Here is a 26,294-nt window from a genome sequence, read left to right as displayed (position 1 = left end):
ACTCACTTTATCCCAAATTAACTGCTTTCAGTTCCCCAAGATCTTGTCCTCATCCGGCCGTTGCAGGTACTGGTTTTCCTCACACACACCTGAATCCCATTGCTTGGCCTGGTCCTATTCACCCTCAGTTGGAACCTTAGATAACACTCCTCCCGAGGGGCTTCTTGCACCTAGTAAGGCTGAACTTAGTGCCCCGTGCCTCTCTCATTATATTCAGCCGTACAATACTAGTTAGTATCTCCTAGTTAGCTCCCGCTCACCGGAGAGTCTTACTGAAGGGCTCACCATGCCGCCTCACTTGCCTGAGGGGGGTCTCTGGGAGGTGATGAGTCTAGACTGTCCCCTTCTGTGTATCTGGTACTCACAACTCGAAGAGCTAACACGCTGGCTAGTTCGCTTAGCATGTATACTCTGATATAGGTTCCCCTGTGAAGACATGGACATTTCTTAGGCGGTGGCCTCTAGAGATGACTGTGTTTGCTTTCTCTTGATAAGGTCCAAAGGGTTTCCCAGGGCGGAGTGTCTCTGATCACAGCCACCACATGATCAGCTTCAAGTCTGGCACGGTCCCCAGGGCATGAGACAGTGAGGGTTTCAGGTTGGGTTCTGCTCTGTGAACACGTGCCTGTGTGGGGGGCCAGGATGAGACATGCAAATCCATGCGGGGGAGGGGCCGCCTGCATCGGAAACTTTATGGTGTCAGCTCAGCATACCCGCAAACCCGGCCTCCTTCCTACCTAAGCGCTTTAAACACTGCCCAACATCGAGCCACACTTGCCCCGAAATGGGCGAGCTCTCATTAGCATTGGAAATGATGACCTTAAACTGAGCATGCTCAGGGAAGCACACCTAACGAACGTGAATGCTCTCACTGGATAAAGTTAGTCTTGCTGCCTTTGGAGGGAGATTCTGGTAACAGACCGCCTTCTTTGGGAGGCTCAGTGCTGGGAGGTCCCGGGGCAGACATTCCGATAAGGCTCCAAGCCAGATAACAACCGCCAGCGGCTCACTCTGTGGTTTCTCAACTGTTGCCTATACCCCTGCCCCCACGCAGTCTTTCCCTGAAAGACCTGCGCTCTCTGGTACACTTGGGGTTCCATCCTGTACTTCGTGCCCTCCCAGATCAGCACCCTTCCTGGAAAGGGTAGGGCCTAAGGGTGTGCAGCAGGTTTTTGATCTCAGGCATTCTCGACTTTTCCTTCCGAGTTTCAGGTTTTGCCCCAAGAAGTCAGTCTTGTAGGAAAACCAACTCTGCAATGTGTCTGCCCCCTGCCAGCTCGCCCTGTGCCCGTCACGGAGCTCACGAGCGCCCCTCTTAGGCAGGTCAAGGAACTGGCTTCTCTCGAGTCCCACCAGCTTAGGGGGCAGGCCGATATTGACCCTAAACATTTTGTTTTTCCAATCACGAAAGAAACACATATTTGCTTTTTTAAAAATCGGGTCGTGGGGCCGGAGAGTTCGCTCAGTGGTTAAGAGCACTTGCTGCTCTTGGAGAGGACCAGGGCTCAGTTACCAGCACTGACGTCAGTGAGTTCCATGGGATCTTCTGGACTCTGGTGCACCTGAACAAACAGGGCATAAACTCACACATATACATAATTAAAAATAATACAATTAGCCAAGTGTGGTGGCACATGCTGTTAATCCCAGCACTCGGGAGGCCAAGGTAGGCGGATTGCTGTAAATTCAAGGCCAGCCTGATCTTTGTGGTGAGTTACAAGATAGCCAAGGCTATGTAGAAAAGCCCTGGCCCAAAACAACAGCAATAATTCTTTATACTAAAATATTTAAGTTGTATAGAAATGTGTATCTGCTCTGAGAAATTTGATTAGCTCAATTATTTATGTTTCTGGTGTTGAGTCGCTGCTTCCCCAAAGCCTGCGGTGTCTCCTCCATGACGCAGATAGAAAAGGCACCCCTCCCCGCCTCTGTTTCAGTTCTAGTCAGAGATGGCTGGGGACAGAAAATAAGAGCCTGGTAAATGATTTATGTTAATAGGGATAAAAGATATGAGAAGAAATGAACTAAAATAAAAGTAAGCTTAGGAGAGCCCTGTGTACACACGTGTTCACTCACCACACACACATACACACCTCTCTCTCTCACACACACACACACACACACACACACACACACACACACACACCATTTATTCTGTTTCACCAGATCATGTCCACCCACTTCTGTTCGTTTCCTCTGGCCTTAGGCAGGGGTGTGGCCTTAGGCAGGGGTGTGGCCTTAGGCAGGGGTGTGGCCTTAGGCAGGGGTGTGGCCTTAGGCAGGGGTGTGGCCTTAGGCAGGGGTGTGGCCTTAGGCAGGGGTGTGGCCTTAGGCAGGGGTGTGGCCTTAGGCAGGGGTGTGGCGGTCTGCTTTGGGTATGTGCTCCTCGCCCTGGTCCCTGTCAGCTTGTGTCACAGCTAGCTGTCCTCATTAGCCACACAGGTCCCCTGCTTTGCTCTGTGCATGTGCTGAAGGCCATGTCACTGGATAACTTTCCATTTTTCTCCCACCGTGGGCACTTTGGAAGTTTCTAGTTTCTGGTTTGTAAGTATGCATGGGGACATCCTTACAAACCAGCCTTTCTGCTCCTGTGCTGACAGTCTCTAACACGGTCAACCAGAAGTGGGGTTTTTCACATCATCACATCAGAAAAAGACCTTTCCTTCCTTCCTTCCTTCCTTCCTTCCTTCCTTCCTTCCTTCCTTCCTTTCTTTCTTTTAAATTTTGAGACAGGGTTTTGAATTCACAGACCCACCTGCTTCTACCTTCTGAGTGCTGGAATTAAAAGTGTGCCTTATCATGCCACGCCATAGCTCTAATTTTAATAGACAGCCAATTTGTTTCTCAAAAACGTCTTATTTTTTCTTAGCATGTGACTATATTATAAAGTAGACCCACACACAGGCGGAGTACTTTAAAAATGGGACAGTCCAGTCTGTAAGGTATTTTGGTTATGAACCATAAGATATCGGGCATATTTTCTTTTGAAAGGAGCCCCTCACATAAGACTTCTCGCTGCCCCCCCCCCTTCCAGGACTTCTCCCGGCCCCGACCACCTCAGAAGGCGCTCCCAGCCAATCCTGTGCCAGGCCAAAGGACCGTTCCTAGGCCCAGCGGTGCCTCCCTGCTTCAGCCTCCTACAACTGGCCCTCAGCCTCCCAGGCCTCCAGCAGTGTCTGTTCCAAAGGTGAGTCTACAGAAGGACCCAGAAGGACCAGAGGGGAAGTATGTGGCCGAGAGAGCAGTCTCATGGTCCAAACGTAGGTCCTAGAACAGAAGCAGAAACGAAGGCTTAACCTTGCTTGGAAGCCTGTTTGGCTGTACCTTACACGAGCAAAGGGAGGTTTGAATTCCTTTGAGAATGATGGTGTCACACAGAAGCCTGAGCTCTGGTGGCTTCCTTGTCACCTTGAGTAAATCCTTGTCTTGAGAAGAAGGCTTAAGATTGGCTGGCAAGCTGCTTCAAGGTAATTTTTTTAAAAAGGCCTAAGAAGCAGCAGGGACCAGCACGATAACAATGCTATAAAGCCATTAGCTTATACAAGCCTGTCAACATATATCCCTTTCCTTAATGTTTCTCTCTGGCTGCTGTGTCCTCTGCTTAGTCTAGGGAGTTGGGTCAGAAGGGGTGAGGCAAGAGAGCTGGCTGCCAGCCCATATTCCCATGAAGCACTGGGAAACTATTGTACTGAAACTTGATGGAGGAGGGGAGGGGGCTAAGTCTCCAGCTTTGGGGGCGGGCAAGCAATTGCTCGCACTGCAAGGGCTGATAGCCCCGGAAAGCAGCCACAGGGACAGACTTCTGATGACCTTACGATCTTGCTTCTGTTCTTAGCTGTCAAGAAGAGCAAGAGGACACTTGCCCGCAGTGCCATTGGCCTGCTCTGAGGTCGTCACATCTTTCTTTTCCTTTCCAGCTTCCTGAGTACCGATCACAGCGGGTTGGAGGGATAACTAGCTCCAAGATCTAGAAGTGTCTAGAAGTTTCTTGTTTTGCTTCAAGACTCCGGATGCCACGGAAGGTCCAGAAGAAAGCAGCCTGCTCGACCACCCTGAAGCTTCTGCAGCCTTCTGGAAACCCCTCTCATCCCCAGAATCTCCCTTCTTACCCTAGTGCCTCCTGCTTCCTCTGAGGCCCAGGGGGACTCATGTCCGATGGCTCTCAAGTGTTGTCTCGTGCAATATACAGCCCGGGTAGGAAAGGGGAGCATATGGAGGAGGGTGGGGAAGATTCTCCCTCAGCCCACTAGCCAAGAGCTCCCAGCGACGCTCAGGGAAGTCTTGAGCTGGGATCCTCCTGTGTATGCCAAGCTTGGAGAAGGCATCCATCCGGGTCCTATGCTGGCAGGTACACACGGGAGCTTCACTGATTGGCCTCCCTCTGGGATCCCAGGCTGTCCAGGCTGGGCTAACTCTTAGCTTTTAGGGACTGTGGAAGCTACTGTTGCATCCCTGCCCCAAGGGCTTGGTCAAGGTGCCTGTTCCTGGCTCTTTGGCTGCATGTGACAAGCCATGCTCCCCTCCCCTGCCATTTTTCACACTCCCACTCCCATATTTACACGGGTCACTCTGACTCAGACAGGTACTATTTGTAAGTAGTGTAGACAGCAGGGGGGAGTGGTCAGCCTGTGTCCCCTCTGAGCCGTGATGCCAAAGGTTGCTAAGGACATTTAGAATCCCCAGCCATCCATCCCCAGCGGTCCTTGTGTCACCTTCTCCTCCGTTTCCAGCCTCCCTATCCTATGGTGCTTTGGTGGTGAACCACAGCAGTCCTGACTTGCTGATGACTCTATGTTAGTGACACACAAATCGGGATCCTGCCTCATAGGGTAGCCACTGGACTGTCTGCACTGGATCTCAAGAGCATTGAGCCGAGTGGGCGTTTGTGTGTGTGTGTGTGTGTGTGTGTGTGAGAGAGAGAGAGAGAGACAGAGACAGAGACAATGAGAGAGAGAGACAGACAGACAGCTCTGCATGTACTTGTGTTTTAGGGCCTCAAGCAGGATGTGACCTCCTCCTTGTTTCTGACCGCCACCTATGTAAGTTTCTCCAGGACGGTCACAGTTATACTGAGGGGGACTGACATGTTTGGAATCCTGGCTATTATTATTGTATACACAGTGGCACCAGCCCCTCCCTAGTGGTCAGCTCTGAGGTAGGACTGTTGACTCTGAATAGTTCACATGTCAACAGCTATGGTGAACCAGATCTGGGCAGGGTTCCCCAAACTCTCTTCAACCAGGGTTTTATCATGCACCTCCATCCTCTCCTGGTCACTGCCCCATGTGATCGTCATGGAAAACGCTGAGAAGGTGGGAATGGGACTGGGGTGGACCTCCTCTTGCTTGGTGCTCCGCTACTTAGAACAGTTCTTACACATTTGCTGGACCTGGCCTCTGAGAGGCCATCTTCCACCCCCCAAAACGGTGCTAATAGCACTCCAGAGGGTTCTCGAGGGGCCTTCCCGCCCCCCACAGCAGGCAGTGTTACCTCTTGGGACCTTCCAGAGGAAGAGGAAAGCTTCTGGCTTCCCATTTACCACCTCTCAGCCTCCTTACATCCCTTCAGAGTGAGCTCTTGTGACTGTAGACAAGTGAGAGATCTGACATACGTGGCCTGGGGTAGAAAGATCTCAGGAAAACACCGTTCTCCTTTTCAGGGTGACTGTGTCATTCACACTTTCTGAGTGTGACCCAAAAGCTTACTTAGGCCTCTTAGGTCCATCTCCTCTATCCGTTCCTCATTTGTGTGCTTCACCAAATACCCAGTGACTAGGGCCCTAAAACCCTCTGCTTTCTGCCCCTGGAACCATATCACAAGAAGACCCATTTCCTTGCTCTTTGGCAATCACTTCTGTTTTTCTTTTCTTTTTCATTACTTCGATACCGCCTCCATCCCAAACACTATACTGTGAGGTGTAAGAGGACGGGATATTTTAACTCAGTAGAAATGTTGACAGCTACTCTATGTACACCTTTATTCTAGGATTTATTTCCAATAGCCGGCTAAGGCTGTCACAGGTAGAAATCCTTTCCCGTCTGCATTGTGAGGGGTCCCATACAGGTGTATCTAGATTTCAAGGACAGGGTTTGTCCCAAAGGATTGTCACTTAGGAGATGATAGAAAGAATATTACCACATGAGGAGGAGGGGTGGTTGCAACAGCACTCCAGTCTACCCACACCACGTCTGTGAGGGCACCAGAGACCAAAAGGCCTTTTCTTATGCCTAGAAAGTGAGCAAAACTAGAAATAACTGTTCAAGGCATCTCTGTTCCTGGCCACTGAAGAGAGATGTCAGAAGACATTGGACTAGGTCAAAGCCAAGGCTCTGGTGGGCTGAGGGAAGGTTTGTAGCTGGATTTGGTAGTGTACAGCTTTAGTCCCAACAGAGGCAAGTGGATCTCTTGAGTGTGAAGCTAGCCTGGTCTAAAAAGGAAGTTCCAAGACAACTAGGGCTATACAGAGGGGGGAAAAAAACCCTCTACAAAAAAATAAATACAAATTAAGACAGGATCTCATGTATCCTAGATTGGCCTTTAACTTGCTTAAAATCAAAAACCAAAAAAAAAACCAAAAACCAAGGATGACCTTTAAACTCCCGAGTGCTTGTTTCTTCCTCAGTGCTCAGACTGCAGGTGTGTGCTACCATGCTTTATGTGGTCCTGGGTTCAAACACGGACTTTCATGTGCATATAGGCATTCTAGCCGCCTGCCAACCTTAGAACGGCAAAGCCATTTCTAACCTGCAAACCTCAGCTCCCCATGTCTAGAAGAGGTGTAGCCTGGGCTAATCCTTTCCAAGTTGCAACTCCCTGCTTGCTTTCTGCTCCTTCTAGCTTTGGTGACTTCCACCAGGAAGAGAAAATCCCCTTTCTACCCCTGCTCCAAGACACTGTAGATGTTAGGGTCTGAATGTTCTCTGCAATGCAAGAATCCCTTCTCTTGCGATAGCCCCCTGTCAGCTGTAGTAATCCTTCACTGTCTCCCCCTGGGCTCAATAGCCCCTTGCCACGCTGCAGTAGTCCTTCAGTGTCTCCCTCTGGGCTCAATTAATTTGCTTCTTTGACAAAATGGGGGTGAGACTTGGATTCTTAAAATTGGAGGCTAGGCATTTTGTCAAATGTGTGTAATGATGGACCCAAAGGACTCCACACACAAGCCAGGGAACGCCAACTGGAAAGGTACCCCTTCCCTAGGGAAGCCCACTAGGAAGAGGTTCTGTAGAATCCGAGCCCAGCACCCCAAAGTCACCCACCCAGTGTCCACTGTATGACTCTGTATACGTCTATGTCTGGGATCCAGGGCAAATGTGAATTTTCTTTTGATTTGGGAGATTGTTCACAGGAAATAGTCGTCTCCTCTTATGTCCTCCTATTGATTGTTTACAATATTTGTACATCTATGCAAAATACTTGAATGGGCCATAGTGCCTTGTTTTGTTTTGTTTTGTTTTATTTTTCTCCTTGTTTGTATTTAATTAAAACAAATTGTCATTAGGAAATGCTCTCTGTTGGGGTAGCTCTTTTGTTTGTGAACTGTTTCCTCCAGGATCCCATTGCCTGGACCACTTAAGACATGTGATGTGAACATTGCAGAGGTCTCACACAGACTACCAGTCTTCCCAGTAGGTCATGACTTGAGCCATAGTGATGCCCCAGGTTTTCTCATGGCCAGTAGAGAGGGCTGCCTGTTTCGTACCTGTGTTCAAGATGGTCTGGCTTCATTAGATCTTGGATCACCAATGAATTTTTAGTAATCTTTTAGATTCTAGAACATTCTTCTACACTGTTACCTTTAGGAGACAGCTGAGATACTTTGTGATCACCTGGCTTCACTAGAGGGTGTGCTTTAATGAACAGGAAAAGACTTAGTGTGGGTCCTGGGCTGAGTGGGTAGGTGCAGAGGGGCCAGCTTGTGTGCACCTAAAATTCCCCTGGCCCCGGGTGGAGACAGTGCATACTGCTGGTCTCTCACCACCATACCTATTTCCTTCCAGCCTCCGTTTTGAGGTTTTCTAAGATTATTAACCACAGGAGCTTTACTGTGTAGGTCTGAATGAAAATGGCCCCCATAGACTCATAAGGAGAGGCATTAACAGAGGTGTGGTCTTGTTGGAGGAAGTGTGTCACTGGGGGCGGGCTTTAAGATCTCAGAAGCTCAAGACAGGCTCAGTGTCTTTTCCTGATGCTTGTGGGTCCAGATGAACTCTGATCTACCTTTCTAGCACCATGTTGGCCTGTGTGCTGTCATGCTTCCCTCCATGACAATAACAGAGTAGACCTCTGAACTGTAAGCCAGCCCCAACTAAATGGTTTCCTTTATAACAGTTGCTGTGATCATGGTGTCACTTCTCAGCAACAAAAGCCTAAGACCTCATTGGACCCTCATGTAAATACTAGGAAGGCATCATCCTTCATATTTCATATGCTTTTTGCCACATACCTGACTACGAGTAAGGGCATGGCCATTGACTACGAGTAAGGGCATGACCGTTAACTGAGCAGTATTCAGAAATATAGCAACCTCCCCTGCTTGATTGAGGGCAGATCTTGGAAGACCCAGGAAGACACAAGCTTCGCTTTAGAGATCAGGGACTGGCATCCCAGTATGTGGGAGGGACCAGTGGAGTGAACTTGCTCCGTGTGCATGGAAGGTCAGGACATTGGTCAAGTAAACACACTCTGAAGTCTTTATTACTGACCCCAGAGTCCCGCGCTCTCAGTACCCTGTTTACTACCACCCCCCAAGATCCAATGTGTTGCATTGATTTCAGTCACAGTCAGAAATCCACATTCATTAAAATACTGGGGATTGGAGGTGGAAGGTATAGGGGCCCAGAGTGTTGATCTGCCCTAAGAGCTTGTCCAAGGCCAGAAACAGGTCGACCTGGGTGTGGTTGTACTTAGGAGATCAGATTCGAACACAGGATGTAGGCAGGGAGCTTCACAGGGCTACTTGCCCTGAAGATCACGTCTCCCCTTTCCCACAGACTGGCTCCTAACTTCACTCTCTTAGGCTCCTTGTGCCAAGACTACACTTTCGCAGCTGTAAGAAGCTAGGATGAAGAGGACCCCATTCTCTCTCTCTCCAACTGCTAGTTTCTGCCTGCTTCTGGTCAAATGTGAGGTCACCAAAAGTGGCCCCAAGAACAGGTGGAGAAGTCACAGCATGCTGTTTCCAGTGTAGGCAGATAGGTTGTTAATGGAGATAAACTTAGTTCCAGTTGGGCCAACAAGGCTGTGTCAAGCCTGCACTCCCACTTGATTACTGGGATTCTAATCCAATTCCACTAGATACAGCTCTGAAATTTCCCCACACCTTTTTTTTTTTGGTCTGGTCCTTGCTCAGGTCTGAGTCAGGCCAAACATTACATCCAGGTTTCCAGAGAGCCCATGACTCCGTTCTGACAACCATGACATTGTTTCTTATACTCTCCCCTGCCTCCCCAAGTCATATTATGGTCAATTTCTTGATGCAAAGAAATCGCATTCTGTTAAATTCCAGCGTGGCAGCATCCTGCTGTTCTCTTCCCAGTGGCTGCTAGATGAACATGGGTTTGAACAGCAGAGCTGGACTAGGAGGCATCCCCCGCTGTTGGTTCTAAGGTTACAGTCTTCACGTGTCAGTTGACTGGTGTCTTGGGATGGACAAAGAGAGGGAAGGGAAGTGGTGCCTGCTACTGAGGTCACAGACAACAAGATGTGACCTCCAGGCCGGAGTGCTTGGAGAACGGGCCAGTTGAAACTTCCCTGAGACATCAGGTGGTATTCACAGTAAGAAGGTCAGTTGGGGTCTTGTTTCTGTCTACAAGAAACACCGGCCTACTTGGCATGCACTACACACCTGAGGCATACGGGCTGCGCTGCAAGTCCCCCACAAGCTCCATTCCCGGGCTAAGGACTGAGAAGTCCGGCTTGGCAGGCTAACTGGTATGAAGGATTTCCTGATGACTAATATCTGAGGGAAGCTCTTGAGCTGGGCTACATTCAGGAGGTCAAATTCTACCAACAACATGGTGGTGTTGAGGGGACCCAAGGGAAGAGGCTCTGGGGACTTTGCTGGCGCCAACAGAAACTTGGGGATTTAGTCACCAAGGCTGTATCTCCAGGAAGTCCTGCCACCTACCTTACTGGGTAGGGATTTTTTTTTTTCTTCTAGGAACAGCAGTGAGGTATAAATGAGTATCTCAAAAAAAAAAAAAAAAATAGCCCTTGACAACAGATGTGCTGAAAGTAACCAGGTAGTTGTGAACTTGAGAGGTCAGGCTAGACTACTGGATACCTCCTCTTAGTCATGTATTCCAGGCTTTAAGAATGGATCATAAATACTTTGGGCTTCTGTTGTGGTGATGGCGTGCTGGCAAGTTCTATATTATCCACAAGGACATTCTTGTCTTCTAGTTTAATGACCGTGGGCTCTGGGGCGGGAGCTGGAGTTGTGTTTTTGTGAGTGTGGGGCAAGCTGATTTGGTTGATGTCCAAATCCTTGAAAGCGTGAAGCATGAAAACACCCAGGATGATGGTGACGAAGCCGGACAGGGTGCCCACAATGTCCACAGCAGACATGGTGTACCACTCCTTGAAGAGGACGATGGAGGAGGCTACCACCACCGTGGTGAAGAAAACGTAGTAGATGGGGAAGACCAGTGAGGTGTTGAAAATATCCAGCGCCCTGTTGAGGAAGTTGACCTGGATGATGATGGAAAGTCCCAGGATGAGGGACAGGATGTAGGGGAGAGGGTGTCGCACAACTGGTAAGCCCTGGAAGAAGTTCCGAATGGTGACGCCCAGCCCCTTGACAGCAGTCACGGAGAAGGATCCAATCACGGAGCAGATGATAATGTAAATAAGGATATTCCTTTGCCCATAGCGTGGGGCAACAATGAAGATGAGGATGAGGCAGGACACCACCAGAAGGACAGCGAATACGACGAACCCTTCAGGAAGGACAGGAACAAATTATTCAACGAAGGACTTGGATAGTATCCAGGGTCCCAGACTTATAGCCTGACAGAAGGGTTCTAGTCCCAGCCTCAGACCTTTTAGTAACTGATTTTAGTAACTCATGCAAGTTACTAAACTTTTAAGACCTTAGTTTCAAAAAGGGACCAAACAATGGGATTCCTTTTATCGTGAAGAGCTGTTCTATGAGATGATACATCGTCTTGCATAAAATGTTTTGGTAATAAAAATAATGTGTATTCAGAGACATGTCTGGCACACGATGAACAAGAAATACTATGTATTCTCATCAATCAAGGTCCCGTCCAGCTTCCTTTCTATTGTTCACCTTTTCCTCAAGGGGGCAGCATGAAGATGAGCAGAGCCCAATTAGACAGTCTATACACAATTCCCATGTGTTTTCTGCAAACCCGGGGCTTGAAGCCTACCTGTGTCTTTCATCTTGGAAGCCATCTCTGCAACAGTCGTGACCTTCTCCTCCTTGGGGGCATGGATGACCATCACCGTGCTGCCGGCCATACAGATCACACAGCCCAGCTTCCCCAGGAGATTCAGGCTTTCTCCCAGGCAATAGGAGGAGAAGATGGCACTGTATAGGGGGATGGGAGAACGGGACTGAAAGGGGGTGCCTATCCCAGTCCCCCAAAGGACACACACAGGAACTGAACAAACACTTATGGAGAACAACAGTCCAGAACTCACGTCTCTCTGTAGAAGGCTTCCTAGATGACTTTCGTCTAACCCCCAAACTCTCAAAAGTAGAAACACATTTCTAGGGATTGTAGTGTGTGCTGGGCAAGCAGAAATACACATAGTGCTTTTTTATTTTTGAAACAGAAACTGTCCCCAGACCAAAAGTTCATGGCTGATTTGTTGTCAGCTTGACCCAAGCTAGAGTCACCTGAGAAGAGGTGACCTCGGCTCAGCAAAGGCCCCCATCGGATTGGCCTTGTTGGCAAGCCTGCGAGGGCGTTTTCTTGATTGACGTGGATGAGCAGTGGACAGTCCCATCCCTGGGCAGCTCTAGGGTGTATAAGAAAGCAAACTGAACAAGCCAAGAGGAGCAAGCTCCTATGTGGCTTCTGCCTTAGTTTCTGCCTCTAAGTTCTTGGCTTTCCTCCATGATGTAATTTGTAAGCCCAATAAATCCCTTTCTCTCCAAGTTACTTTTGGTAAGGGTGTCTCATCATAGCAATAAAAAGCAAACAACGGCAAGCTGACAGAGCCTTTCAAAGTCCTCTTGTCTGACTCCCTATCGACTGAGCCTATTGTCTGGCAGTATTGGTAGATGTTTTTCCGCAGTGGCTTGTATGCATCTGGTAGCATGGGACAAGCCACGTGAGTACATTGCAGGTTCACACTACTTACAACATATGCATTTTCTGGCAAGTTCTAGCCCTTGTTCCATTTCTGTTCCTTGGGTCCTAGAATATGAATCTACTTCTCTTTCACTTGCATATGCCAATATAAATCACCACAACGATAACAACAGACACTATGTTTTGGGCCACGTATTTCCTAAATGGTACTGTGTCTGAGTCAGTCCGACAACTCTGTGAATTATCACATACCACTCCCAGTTTACAGATAAGGAAACTGAGATCACGGAAGTTTAAATGATTCAGCAAAGTCCTTTGACTGGTAAGTGGCAAAGGCAGGTTTTGAATAATACTTTGACCTTATTACAAAGCTAGTCGGTTTCCCTCTCTGTTGAAGAGAACCTTCATGCTTTCCAGAATCTTTCATGAGCAAGATCCTTCTAGCTCCTGGGTGATATGATTTCTGTTCCTTCTGATCTTCTAGGTAAGGGAAGAAAGGGGGGGGGGGACTGGGCAGGCTGGGAATGAGTCATCACGAACTCACTTACATTATGAAGGTGGCATTAGTTCACAACAAAAATGTATTGACTGCCCTGGGACTTAGGTAACATCAAAAAGTCTTGGCTTGTAGGCAAGCCTGTGAGCCATTTTCTTGACTGATGATTGAGGTGGACCGGTTCAGTTCCCAGTGGGCAGTGCCATCCCTGGGTAGGTAGTCCTGGGACTATATGCAAATTGGGCAAGGCTGGAGAAGCAAGCCCTAACTATTTCACACAGGCAGCCCCAAGCACTTAAGAATCCCATGCCTCTCAAAACATTCCAGAAGTGGGAATTTGTAAACACATCAGATTTGGGAAGCGCTTCTACTGAGCAGTGACAACACCAGTCAGGCCAGTTGTGTACAGAGTCAGAAATCTACTTGCTTCACAATTGTAAATGTTCTGAACTTATCACCAAGTGAATGAAACAACACAGAGGAGATTATGGGTGCCAGCTATGGTTGGCTGGGGTTTACTAGAGCTCCAAAGGTAACCCCTAAATGAGAGTGTCCTTCAGATATGGCTTAAGGACCTCCACAGATGTATCTATGTTCATCACTTGGGAGAAATGGGGTGGTAAGAGGCACAAATGCTTAGGCGTAATTTTTTAATTGTATTATTGGTTTGGGTTGTTTGGGTATGTTAGCAGTCAAACCCAGGCATACTAGGTGAGTACTCTTGTTATTACGAGCTCTAACATCTTTAATTTTTAAAACGGTTGTTTGCAAAGTCTTTACTGAGAGGCACAGCTGCTAACACCTGGCGCCCAGAATTATTTCTGCATAGGGTGGATCCTGGCCTGGTAACAGGGTCTTCACATGTACAAGTAGAAGAAGGTTTGCTCTACCACCCAAGGAAAAGAAACAGGTCAAGAAGTGGAACTTGCTGGAAAGCTACCTTAGTCAAAGCAGTTAACCCCTCTGGGTCTTGGGAACAAGTAGAAGGATTAAGTGAGTTAGTACAGGGATTACATTCAGATGATTTAATGTGTAGTTTTCCTCTGTAAATTGAAGCCACAGTTGCTTGGAGCTAGTTTCTTCTAAATCCGTTTACTATGTTGTAGCCCCTTTTAGCTCTCTGGGTGTGTACCATTAACATTCTATTTTGCATATGGGTAAATTAAGGCTTGATTCTGAGACTTATGAATCCACAACTGCTAAGGTTGTTTTGTTAACTAACTGGGTTGGTTTGTGCCTATAATGCATGTGCTGGGGACCAGAGGATTCCTGAACTTACTGGCCAGCCAACCTAACTGATTACCTGGTAAGCTCCAGACTGGCCAATTGGTGAGCTCCAGGCAGTGAGAGACATTGTTGAAAACTAAGGTAGAAACTAAGGAAGACAATGAACTCTGCCCTCTGCCCTCTGCCCTCTGCCCTCTGCCCTCTGCCCCCTCACAGACAGCTTACACAGGAGTGTATACGTATGCACATGCATCTATATACACACCTATACATATTCACATATACATATACTGCATACACACTATAAACAAAAGAACTCTAGGCTCTTGTTCTTAGTTCATTGAGGGGATACTGAGGCCCATGGCAGCCATCAGTCCTAGGGCCTGGAGCTCTGAATAGCATGTTCCTTCTTTCCAGGACTTAGACTAGCTTGGGGTAGCTGCTCCCACTTTGGTAATCTCGGATCTCAACAAATTGAATACAGGAAAGAGCCAGAGGTGTCAAAAGGGGATAGTGACCTTATAAGGACGCTCAGTGCTCCCAACGGTGTGACAACGGTTGCAGGTGCAAATGCGTAGGCCCCGAAGTTGGCAACTTCTCCAGCAGACACTAGGGAATTAGAGGAGAAAAGAGGCCACTGTGACTCCAAGGCACCACGTCCATTCCAGATGAATCTGGGCAGAGATGGCGTCGGTCAGTTCAACTGTACCTAAAACCCAAGACCAGCACTCCTTAAGATCCCATCGGGATGCTGCCTCCTTGGAGACAAGGTCAGACCCAGACTCTGCATTTTCCCACTCTACTGTAAAGGCGGCAAGACCCAAGTCCTGAGCTCTCACAGCGACCTGAAAAGCTGCCATGTTTTGGGGTGTCCTTTAGCTTTCAGTATATACTCAGTTAAGTGTGTGTCTTAGGCTGATGTGTGTGTTTTCATCTCTATCTTTAAAATAAGTTCCAGAAAATTAAATAAATAGTTACCATTATGGATTCTTTGAGTACCACTTGATCCATGAACTATTCTTTACTAGTGGACAATCGTGCTGATTAGTTGTGTTGTTGTTGTTGTAGTAATCATTTGACACACGCTACTCTCATCTGAGAAGGGAAGCGCCCCCAGCAGGCTGGTCTGGAGGCCAGTCCATGGGGACATTTTTTTGACTGCACATCTTAGCAAGTGACCCTGGGATTTATAAGAACACAAAGCGAGGGATCTAGGAGAAGTATTTCAATAGGCAACACTCCTCTGTGGCCTCTGCTTCAGTTGATGTCTGAGTTCCTGCCTTGGCTTCTCTCTGTGATGGACAGAACCTAGAGTGACTTTACAGAAGCTGGTAAGTCAACCAAACCCTCTCCTCCTGGAGTTGCTCTGGGTCAGTGTCCTATCACAGCAAGGAAAGCCAAACTGAGAAAACAGTCTAAGTCAGGAGGCCTAGAAATGGCTGAACTATCAAGGAGCCAAAAATACTTTCCATTTGTCTGAGTCTCTAGTCTGCCCTTGCCCACAAGAACCTTTTCCGTCTCTTTGCTGAGGAACACAGCCAGGGTGTCCTGAGTGAAGGCAGATGGTGAGTGGGATAGCCCTGCCCAAGGTAAGGATCAAACCCCATTTGGATGATTATTGATGTTAGTTTCTATATAAAAGAGTTAGGCTTTGGGGGGTAAGAAAATGGCTCAGGGGTTAGGGTCACTTGCTGTGCAAGCACAAAGACCTGAGTTCAAATCCTCAGTATCCATGTAAAAGCCAGTCATGGCTGAGTGTGCCTGCAGTTCCAGCATAATGGGGTTGAGACAAAACTTATTGACCATCCAGCCTAGCAACAATGGTCGATTTCACTGAGAAACCCTGTTTCAAAAACTAAAGCGGAAAACATTAGGGGAAGAGACCTGACATCTTCCTCTTATCTTCTCATGTACATGTGTGGGCAGGAATATCCTCTCCCCACCATATATGTGCATCACACACACACACACACACACACACACACACACACACACACATGCATGCTCACGTGCGCCATCATCATCCTCATCATTACCACAATAATGATGATGATGATGATGATAATGATAATAAAATTATTTTAAAAATAAGTAGGCTTTGATAGCCAGAAAGGGTAAGTAGACAGTGGGAGCCATGTGACAGTGCACAAATCTAGATGAAGTAGCAGAACATCCATGTTCAAAGTGGGTCAAGCTCTTAATTGATGAAATAGGGAAGTTACCTTAGCTTCCCAAAGTCTACCAGATGGAGCCCCAAAACTGTGGCTAAGAGAAGGTGCTACTAATTCCCTGTATGTCAGTGACAGCTGAAATAACACACCTGTAGTCATTTAAAAAAATGAACTGAAACAGGGTTTCCTCTGTCCCAGCCTTGGCCTTGAACTTGCTAAGTAATTGAGGGTGACTTTGAACTTCTGCTCCTTCTGCCTCCACTTCTGTAGTGCTGGGATCATAGGCACGTTCACTGTGCGTGTATTATGTGATGCTTGGGACTGAACTGAGGGCTTTGTGCATGCTAGGCAAGTGCTTTCCCACATGAACTATATCCCAAGCCTCTGAACCTATATCATTGTCTTCATAGATGGGGCCTCCTTTTGGGACTGAGAAAAGGGAGCACTCAGAGTAAGATGTCTGCAGGGACAAAAGTTTCCCAAGGAAGTCTGCCCTCCCCTTCATCTCCATCCCAGCTATCAGTAGATCACTGTTCTTAGTAGTGAAAGAAGCCACTTACTGGTAGCAAAGCCAGCCCACCACATTGGGTCCTTCAGGTAGCCGTAGCCTCCGTTTACTATAGAAGGGAATAGATGCGTTAGAAGTTAGAAGTTGGTGACAGTTTGTAGGGTTCTGCCTTGATTCCCTTAACTGCCCCCAAAAACTTGTTTCTTAGTATCCTTATCCGTTGGCCCTGTTTTACATCTGTGGCTTGGGTTCGTCTTTTGAATCCCGCTGTGTGTCTAACTACTCATTCAGTATCTGTTGAATCTCTTACAGATGACCCAATCTTTGCCCTAAACATGACTCTTGACACACATTGTACGTCTGCTTCTTGCTAAGTGAAAACTCAGTAAATGACATTTTTAGAAACCATAGGCCCTCCTTTCCCCTCCTTCTGCATCTAGTCTGTGTGGCTGATTTTTGTCACCAGAAAGCACACCACTGCCACTTCCTACTCTATCATGTCTAGCTAGGAGAAGCAATGGCTTTGTGATGAGACACTGTGACTCTATACTTAACTCTGGTAGCAACTTGCCTCTTGCTTGGCAGCCAGTGGTTTTGAAAAGTGCAAATTGTACCACTTTTCTCCATATAGCTGCCCAGTGTCTTCAAATCACTCTTGAGATAAAGCCCTAATCCTTATGGAGACAAGCAGAGGCCTTGTCCTGTCCACCTCAGCAAAGACCCCTGCTGTACTCTTCATATTTAAGAATGACTAGCTCCTTCCTGCCCCACACTCTTTGCCTGTGTGTCTCCCTGTGTACAGAATGCTCTCCTCTAGGGTTTGCCTGAATTCACACCCACTCTGGAGGACTCTGCTGCTTCCCAGAGGTGTCCAGTCTGGCCTCTAATAATGATTGTTTCTTCTCGAGGTGGCCATTGCACTTTACGTTTCTTATCACTTAAAATTGCAGCTTTTATCAGGTCCATAAAAGCTTTACTCCCTGTGCCATGGTAAATGAATTTTACCCTAGGATCTGTATGCTCTGAAGACATGAGGCAGGAGATTGGAGCAGGGCAGACCCTAGGGAAGCTATCTTTCTGAATGGTTGGTCAAGCACACTTGCTCTGTTTTCCAATGAACATAAGCAGACATTTTTTTCTCAAGGTCACTGTAGAGTGAATGAAGGGCAGTAATGACCCTTGCCCCAAATGTATCCCTGCATCTCCCATTTTTCTTATTTTCTTCTTTTCCTCCTTGAGTCAGTCTCTTAGGTCTAAGATGGCCTAGATCTCCATATGTAGTCAAGGATAACCCTGAATTTCTGATCCTCCTGCTTCTACCTCTCAAGTACTTAGATTATAGGCATGTACTACCATTCCTGGTTTTATGTGGTACCTGAGGCCCGGTACAAGCCAAGTTATCACTCTGCCAGCTGAGTTATAGCCTAAGCCCAGTTCTCCATACTGGAACACACCGTGGGCCCAGCCAGACCCACCTGCTCAGGTGATGCTGATCCGGGTACTAGAGCTGAAGTCATGGTTCTTTTTGAAAATGTTACAGTTGAGCAGCCCTGGTCTAAAACCCCCTAAAGCAAAATGCCTCAGAAATCCCAATCGCTTTGAATGCTAATATAACACTTGGGATAGAAAAGTCCATTGCATTAAACTCATTTTCATGCACAAAGCTATTAACCAGTCATGTAAAATCACCTTTGGCTCTTTGTGAAAGGTATGCAGGGGACATAAGGAGTTTTACTTTCAGGATGAGTCCCATCCTTAAGATATCTCATGAATATGCAAAATACTTCTAAATATGAATAACAAATAAGATACCCCAACACTTTTGTTTCTGAGCATTTAACATAAGATGCGCTCACCTTGTACATGGGGTCTGAATAACTATTCAGACACTATTCGTCTTCTTCCTTTTTATTTTTATCAAAGGTGATGATCCAACCCAGAACCTTCACACACTAAACAAGCATTTTCCCACTTTGAGCCCTCTCCCACTCTCAATTTTTTAACATGGGAGGTAGGTAATCATGTAGGTGTGATGGCTATTCCTGGTTGCCAATTAACTACATCTGGAATGAACTACAATCCAGAAATGGAGGGCATGCCTGTGATCCAGAGCCCGAGGCTGGAAGACACAGGCTTTTAATCAGGATCTTGATATGGGTTGACACACGCTTTTGATCCAGATCTTGAGGCATAGTGGCCAGGAAACATTTAGGTCCAGGCAAGATAGTACACAGCTTTAATCCCTGAAGACAGAGGCCAGCAGATCTCTGAGTTCAAGGCCAGCTCCGGACAGAGCAAGTTCCAAGTCCAGTCATGGTGGTACACGCTTTTAATCTGGGCCACACCTTCTGCTGGAGGCCTACATAAGGAATTTGGAAAAAAGGAAGGGTCCTCTCTCTTTCACCTGCTTGCAGTTACTTGCCAGCACATCTGCTGGAACCTACTTCTTCAGGATTCCAGCTTATACAAAAGGCTAGATGAGACACCTAGCCTTGTGGGACTGAGCAACTACTACCTCCTTGGATTTCCCATTTACACTTGCCCATCGTTGGGTTAGTTGGACTGCAAGCTGTAAGTCATTCCAATAAATTTCCTTAATATAAACACTCCATAAGTTCGTGTCTCTAGACAACCTTGACAGTAGTTTAGAGAGATCGCATGTATGAACTCACTATGTAGTGTAGGCCAGCTTTGACCTCATGGTCCTTCCTGCTCCATTTCTGCTGGGATGGTACTAGGCTGGTTAGTGTTTTGTCAACTTGAAATACTAGAGCGATCTGGGAACAGGGGCCTTCAGTAGTGGTCCCTGCCTCAAACAAATTGGTCTGCAGGCAAGTCTGTGGAGCATTTCTTGATTGATGTTTGATGTGGGAGTCCAGCAACTGTAGCTGATACCATCCCTGGGAAGGTAGTCCCGTGTTGTTTTAAAAAACAAAACAAAACAAAACACTGAGCTAACCATGAGGAACAAGCCAGTAAGTAGCCTGTCCTATGGCCTCTGCTTCAGTTCCTGCCCAACGTCCCTTCATGATGGGACATTTTTCCTACCAAAAGTTGCTTTTACTCATAGTGTGTTTTCATCACGGCAAACTAGGATAGGTGCCGTGCACCACCACACCTGCCAAACTAGTGCTGTTATACGTCTATTTTATAGATGAGGAAATTGGGGTATATAAAAACACAGTTCTTGCCTAAGACCTCACTAGCAGCAATCGAGAAAGCAGAATTGTCAATTGGAACAGTCTGCGTCTAAAGCACAGTGTCTCATGGGAAAGAGTCAGACTATCAACAGGTCCAAACACGAATAGGTTATCTTCCCCAAACCTGTTTCTCCCTCTGCATTCATTGCGGAATACTGCTCCATCATCTCCCAGTTGCTCAAGTCAGGAAACCTGAGTCACATCCTTCTACCCTCCCCTGGGAGGCAGGGAACATCGAAGCAGGTGAGTTCCACCTCCCCAAACTATGTCTGGAATCTACAGCATCTCCAGTCCCACTGCCCTTCTTGCATCCTCTCCCCCATGGAAAGACCCTCCCACATCTTCTACCCCAGGACTCTAATCCCGTCTCTACCCAGCAACCTGGGACCCTTTGCAAATCATGAACGTGATCCAGATTTGCTCTGCTCCCTTTTCAAATGAGACTCAGACTCTGTAGCCAAGTCTACACGACCCTGTTGAGCTGGTTCATCTGCCCCTGCACTTTCTGGTCATCCTGATCTGCCTTCCACATCCAGCTAGGTCTCACCTCTGAGCCTTGGCCCTTGCTGTTCTTCCCTCCACCGATTTGTCCCCTGTCCCTTTCCCCTGCTGGCTCATCATTCAGGTCTCAGTGTAAGAATCAACTTTTATAGAGAACTTCCTTTCTGCACCCAGATCTGAGCTTTATATATTCCAAAATTTGGCCATAGCAACCTGACTATCTCCCCACCCCCAGCCATTAAGAACTCAGCCCACCGCAGGGTGATTTCCTGCTGGCCCTTTGTCTCTCTCTCACTTGATCAGATGTAGCACAGGACTCTGTGTCCCCAGGACTCACAAGGCACCCTGGTACACAGCAGGCAAGCAATAAATGATATGAGTTCGACAAATGGCATGAATTCCTTTCTGTGTGATTTCCTTTCCCAAGGATTATCTCAGGGAATCACACCCAGTCTTCCAAATGAGCGAGACTTGGCGCTTGTGTCGCAGTTTGGCTGGATATGCAAGGAAAGGCTCCTGAGAGTCTGACTGGATGTGGGCTGGGGCATTTGTGATCCCCATTTCACAGGAGAAGGTGTGACTCTCCAGTAGGGCTGGCTGGTAAGAACCCAAGCTAAAGTTAAGCCTAGAGTGTGATTCTCCAGTCTGATCATGAAGACTCTCTCTCGCTAATGCGTAAAGGAAGGCTTCCAGCTATTGGAAGACTGTCCTCAGATTGTCCCTGTAAACGGAAGTCATCCATCACCGATTCCCCTCATTCATCCCCTCCAGCCTGAGGAGCCTACCTGCCCTTGTGGCCCCAGTGGCCACGAGCCGAATGAGGCCTTTCTTCTTAAGGATGACACTGGTGCCAATGAGGAAGCAGGAGAGGAAGGCGAGGCCCACACCGATGTAGAAGCCATACTTCTTCCTGACCCGCTCTTGCCAGGTGGTCAAGGTGGCATTGTTGGGCTCTTCAGGGCTGATGCCTCTCACAATCTGACAGAGGACCTCCTGAGAGGAGCAGTAGAGGCTGACTATGGAACCTGGAGGAAAAAGCTTGTTAAGAGCGGTACTGAGGTCGTGGGCATGGTTTAAAGATGCTGGAATTGACCTCTGACTTGGATCCAGTGTTTCCGCTGCTCCAGGGCTCCACCCACACACCAGAACTGAACCAAAGGGAAAAAAAAAAGTGTATTTCCAATTTTCTATGCTTTTAGCTGTTTTCTCACCAAGGACATCATTTGCATGGACTTAACACATTGTAGGACCTCCTGTTAAATAGGTGACTTTTCAAAACCCCATTCCACAGAGCCTTTGTGTCTACTTGCTCAAGGACTCGAAGATTATGGTTGGTTTTAATGTCAGCTTTCAGTGAATTCCCTGGAGGTGGGGGATGGGGATTCACCTGAGGACTTGTCCTGGTTGTCTTAGCTGATATGGGAATTTCACCCCAAATGTGGGCAGCACCTTCAGGTTGCTGCCCTGGTTAAAAAAAAAAAAAAAAAAAACCAGCAGAAGGATTAGGGCCTTTGGCTCACTCTGCATTCCTCCTGCCTGGGGCTAACTTACTCTGTTTCTGCTAGAGCAGATACCTTCCCTGGTGACAGAATCAGCATTTCTGGGATTCTCTCCATACGCTGAGGACCAGCTACTCTGCAGGAACCCTCCAGGTTTTGAGCAGCAGATGGGACAGCCGAGGCACCCCATCTCAATGGACAGAGCAACTAGCTGGTTCTTAGGCTCCCCAGGGTAAGACAGTCAGTGTGGAAGTACCCTGCCATCTGAGGCACCCAGCCTCAAGGACCAATTTAACTGCCCAGTTCTTAAGCTGAGAGGAACAATATTACTGTTGTTACTATTGCAACATAAGCAAGCTCATTTCAAACATTCTTTTAATATACATTCATTCTATAGGAACATTCGCTCTAGGACTTATTGTCTGGCTTCAAAATATCATCCTGGGGTACTGATACCCCTCACACCAGGTAGGAAGCCAGCTAAACTCTCAGCCACTGTCTCATCCTCAGGGATCCCCTCTCAACCTCTGGGCTTTTGCTCCCCAGTATCTCATCAACTCACTCCGGCTTCTTCACCTTCGCTCTAGCTGGAGTGGGAACCCCTCAGCCGTGCAGAGAGTCCACCCAGAGCCTGGTCAACCTGCTGCGGAGTGAGCTTCCTGTGGTTGGGACCTCTCCATTCCAGGACTTATTTCTGGGTCAGTGGCTGTGAACCTTTTCAGAGCACACCTAGACTATTGGTCCCAGAGGTCCCATACAGATCTGTCTCTCCATGTTGCTCTTGTCTGATTCTTGTCTCAAGTCCCAGAGCCAGCCTTCTACCTGCCTCAGTGGCACAGATACCAAGGGCAGTCTTGGGAACAAAGGGCAGACCCTCGGTGACACCCAACGCTATACGCATCCTGTGAAACGTAAGAAACACCAGCTACCATACCATGCACAGGGCCCCTGTTCTAGAATTTACCTCGAGGACTTTTAACAAACATTCAGTGAAGCAGTCACAGTGACCATTTCCAGGCTCTTAGTAGAGGAGACTGAGTTCAAGCATCGTCCTAAGGGAATGTTGTAATAAAGATATGCCTATGACCATAACCACTATGATTTTGCCTGACCTGTAATAAAGGTGAATCCAAAAGTAGACTTCATGCTCATGTGATAGCTGAGTCTATGCTCAGAGCCACCACACGCTCTCTGATAAACAGGTTGCCCACAGGGCAGGAATGTAGAGGATCCATCCATCTTCATCGTGCTCTATACATTAAGATCTGACTATTGCAAACAGTCAAAAAATGGGGAGCTCTCCCAGGAACATTCAGAGTTGGGACTGTGAGGTTACACTGGAAGCTCAGAAGGTCAGTTTATCTCTCTGGTCATGGTAGCCTTGGGGCATCAGCAGCTGGGTCACTCTCAGACAGACCCGCCCTTGAGATGTCTCAGTTTGCTCAGTTCCCACAATCATGTTTGCTATTGGCTTGTCTGAGTGTCTCAGCTCTAGTGTATATCACGGAGATCTAGACCTCAGGGCCAAGGACCCATGCTTAGAGCAGGTATCTTTCAGATCATACTGGAGTTCCTACTCTGTGCCTTGGTGGGTCCCAAACCCAAGACCAGGGAGCTTCAGATTTGGCACACCTGCATCAGAATAGCATTGTGGTCGTGCAGAATGAAGCCAAAGTTGACCTATTGAATGTGCCCCAGACCTAGTTGGTCTTGGATGTAGCTCCGCTGCAGATGTATCTCAGTGGTGGAGCACTAGCCTTGGATGAGCCCTAGGTTCCAACCCAGGTACCAGAAGGGGGAAAAGAGGCATTCGTTAAAACTAGTGAGAGGTAGGAAGAGAAGCAGAAAGCGGAGGGAGAGCGAATATGAGCAAGGCACAATTATTTATGTGTATGGAACTGTCATAGCGAGACCATCTGTTCTGTGTGCTAAGTTAAAGAAAAAGCAATAAAGTGGACAATAAAAACAAAACAAAACAAAACAGCCTGTCTGACTCTCCTATTTTCTGCCAGGGAAACTGAGGCCCCATAAAGAAAACAGATTTGCTGGAGCTGGACTGAAATCCAGCAGGGGATGTGTGTGTGTGTGTGTGTGTGTGCCTTTTGCTGTGAGACAAGATATCATCATCTCAGCCTAATCAGACTGGTTCTGCCCTGCTCCCTCCTGTTCTACCAGCCCAGGGCATCCTTGTTCATGAGGTGCCTCATCTGGGGAGGGAGTTCCCTGAGCCCAGGAAATGCAGGCAGTAAAGTCTGCTCCCTCACCTTTCCCCTGCTTTTTCCAGTCTCACTGCTAGTGGGTGGAGCCAGAGCACTCACCTCAGCCTGTCCCCCACCTCCCCACCCCCCACCTCCGAGCTCCGCACATCCGTGGAAGTCAAGTTCTCCCAGGGCATAACCAGAAAGCTGATGGCCAAGGGAACCCGATTCAGACTGGGTGCACATCAGAAAAATGGGGGTACCTTGTCTTTTTCTCTAGAATGTTCTAGAACTGGGAATGTCCACTACCTTGGGATAAGGAATGAGGCTGAAAATGGCCTGCCTAGTTACTCAGGAGACAGGCTCAGCTAACACCTCCAGCTAGTTTCAAGCTCTTCACTGAAGAACGACAGAAGTCAGGCACTCAGAGCACCACACAGGCTGCGCTTCCAAGATAGGACGAAAGTAGAGAAAGTTCTAGATGAAACAGAACAACAGCCACATAGGGTCAGGAGTCTGAATCCAGTGATTTACATTCCCCATTGTAGTCACTGCAGCAAATTATTAGACCTGCTAGAGCCTCTGATTCTACATCTCTAGAATGGGCACAGTGAAATTACAACTATATGCCCTGAGGATGAAGGCCAGTGTTAGTGTGATTTCCTAGCATGTACAAGGCCTAGGTTCAGTTTCCAGCATTGCAAAAAAAGAAGAGAGAAAGAAAAAAATCAAAAAGGAAAGGAACAGATAAAACAAAACAAAACGTTTTAAGGCTTAATGCTGAGGAGATGGTTCCTTGGGTAAACTCTCCTGTTCTTGAGTTCTGGCCCTGGAACTCACATAAAAGCAGGAGAAAACTCACTTCTGATCTCTATAACCTCAGGATGCAGGATGGCACTTGTGCCTATAAATACACATCATGCATATCACACACACACACACACACACACACACACACACAGAGAGAGAGAGAGAGAGAGAGAGAGAGAGAGAGAGAGAGAGAGATGTACATAGACATGCACACACTAGTAATAAATAAATTTAAAAATAAAATCGAGGCCCAGTGACCCAGGCTTTTAGTCCCCTGCTGAGAGGGACTGAGGCAGGAGGATCACACATTTTAAGCTATTTGGGACAGTTTAGCAAGTCTTTTTCTAAATACAACAAAAAACAAAGATAAAACAACCGCCTGCATATTAGAGTTTCTGGGATTAAATGGGATAGTTCGGGAAAGGACCAAGGTCTACATAGTTAAAGAATATTCCAGAAAATCAAGGGCATCTCTTGAGCACCCTCTGAAGTTCTTTCTCTCCCATTCCAAATGTGTTGTGTGGCTTTGGGATGGGCAGCTTCTCTGTTCCTCTCCTCTCTGGTTTAGGTGTTGGAAAGATAAGTCAGCGGGGTATCTAGCTAGCCTGCAGAGAGTCAGCACTATCCCCCCCCCCCCCCCCCCCCCCAGTTCTCTATCCCACCCCTTTCACAGGCCACCTGCCCCAGTGCGCTCTCTGTTTTCCTTCATTCCGTTGCTTCAGCTCCCTGCAGCTGCTACTGGGGAGGTGACATCTCCGCCAGACCCGGAACTTCAGGACAGTTTGGGAACCCAGTGGGAATATGATGCTGATTTCCCCCTTCCCAGCATTGCGAACCCAGTGCTGATTTCCCCCTTCCCAGCATTGCGAACCCAGCAGGGGAGGAGGAGGTGGTGGAGATGATGGGGAAACAGGTGAGAAGCGCAGCGCCCGCCCAAGTCCCCCCCCCCCCCCCGCCCCTCACAGCCGCACGCACCGTTCTCGCAGCTGCCGTTGGCGTTGGCGACCCGCAGCTCCATGGGGACCTGGGCTGACGGCGCCCGAGGTCCGCGGCTCCTGGGCAGGTTGCCGCGACTTGTCCCAGTGTGGCTCGGGCACGCGAAGCCTCTGGGGTCCGAACCCAGGGGTGGGGAGAGTGACGCGCGCCCCGGAGGGGAGGGTCCTCGGGGAGGAGTCACCCTGTGCCTTGGGCAACACTGGGCGCTGGGGAATCAACTATGGGGCAGGGGCTCGTGCCCTTCTGGGGTGCGACCGCAACTGGGTGCCAGCCAGAGTCATCGGCCCGTGCCAGGGGCAAGAGAGAGAGGGGGCGGGTTCCCCGGGCCCGCCTTTCCGGGATGCCAGCACCCACATGTAGCTTCCTCGGTGGCAGAGTTGATAGACTCCGGGATGGCACAGAGGTAG

General features: G+C 48.1%; 2 protein-coding genes across 3 annotated transcripts in view; one reads left to right on the top strand and one right to left on the bottom strand.

The window, feature by feature from the left end:
* Nucleotides 1-7,502, top strand: part of Adam19 (ADAM metallopeptidase domain 19) — a 91,493-nt gene extending 83,991 nt beyond the window's left edge. For both annotated transcript variants that reach the window (XM_052193985.1, XM_052193986.1), the window contains 2 exons: nucleotides 3,035-3,187; nucleotides 3,918-7,502. In XM_052193985.1, the coding sequence (XP_052049945.1) occupies nucleotides 3,035-3,187; nucleotides 3,918-3,971 (207 nt within the window). In that variant the 3' untranslated portion in view covers nucleotides 3,972-7,502. The remainder of the gene's footprint in view (nucleotides 1-3,034; nucleotides 3,188-3,917) is intronic.
* A 1,206-nt stretch (nucleotides 7,503-8,708) lies between these two features.
* Nucleotides 8,709-26,129, bottom strand: Nipal4 (NIPA like domain containing 4). The gene is made up of 6 exons (XM_052197356.1): nucleotides 25,867-26,129; nucleotides 21,170-21,409; nucleotides 16,736-16,792; nucleotides 14,523-14,613; nucleotides 11,391-11,551; nucleotides 8,709-10,937 (listed from the first exon to the last, which is right to left on the bottom strand). The coding sequence occupies exons 1-6, from the start codon at nucleotides 25,907-25,909 to the stop codon at nucleotides 10,309-10,311; spliced, it is 1,221 nt and encodes a 406-aa protein (XP_052053316.1). The 5' UTR covers nucleotides 25,910-26,129; the 3' UTR covers nucleotides 8,709-10,308.
* Nucleotides 26,130-26,294: the final 165 nt, after the last annotated feature.

Source organism: Apodemus sylvaticus, chromosome 10 (assembly GCF_947179515.1).
Source record: "Apodemus sylvaticus chromosome 10, mApoSyl1.1, whole genome shotgun sequence".
Taxonomy (NCBI): Eukaryota; Metazoa; Chordata; class Mammalia; order Rodentia; family Muridae; genus Apodemus; species Apodemus sylvaticus.
Note: the sequence above shows the minus strand (reverse complement) of the source record. Positions and strands in the feature narration are given on the sequence as shown.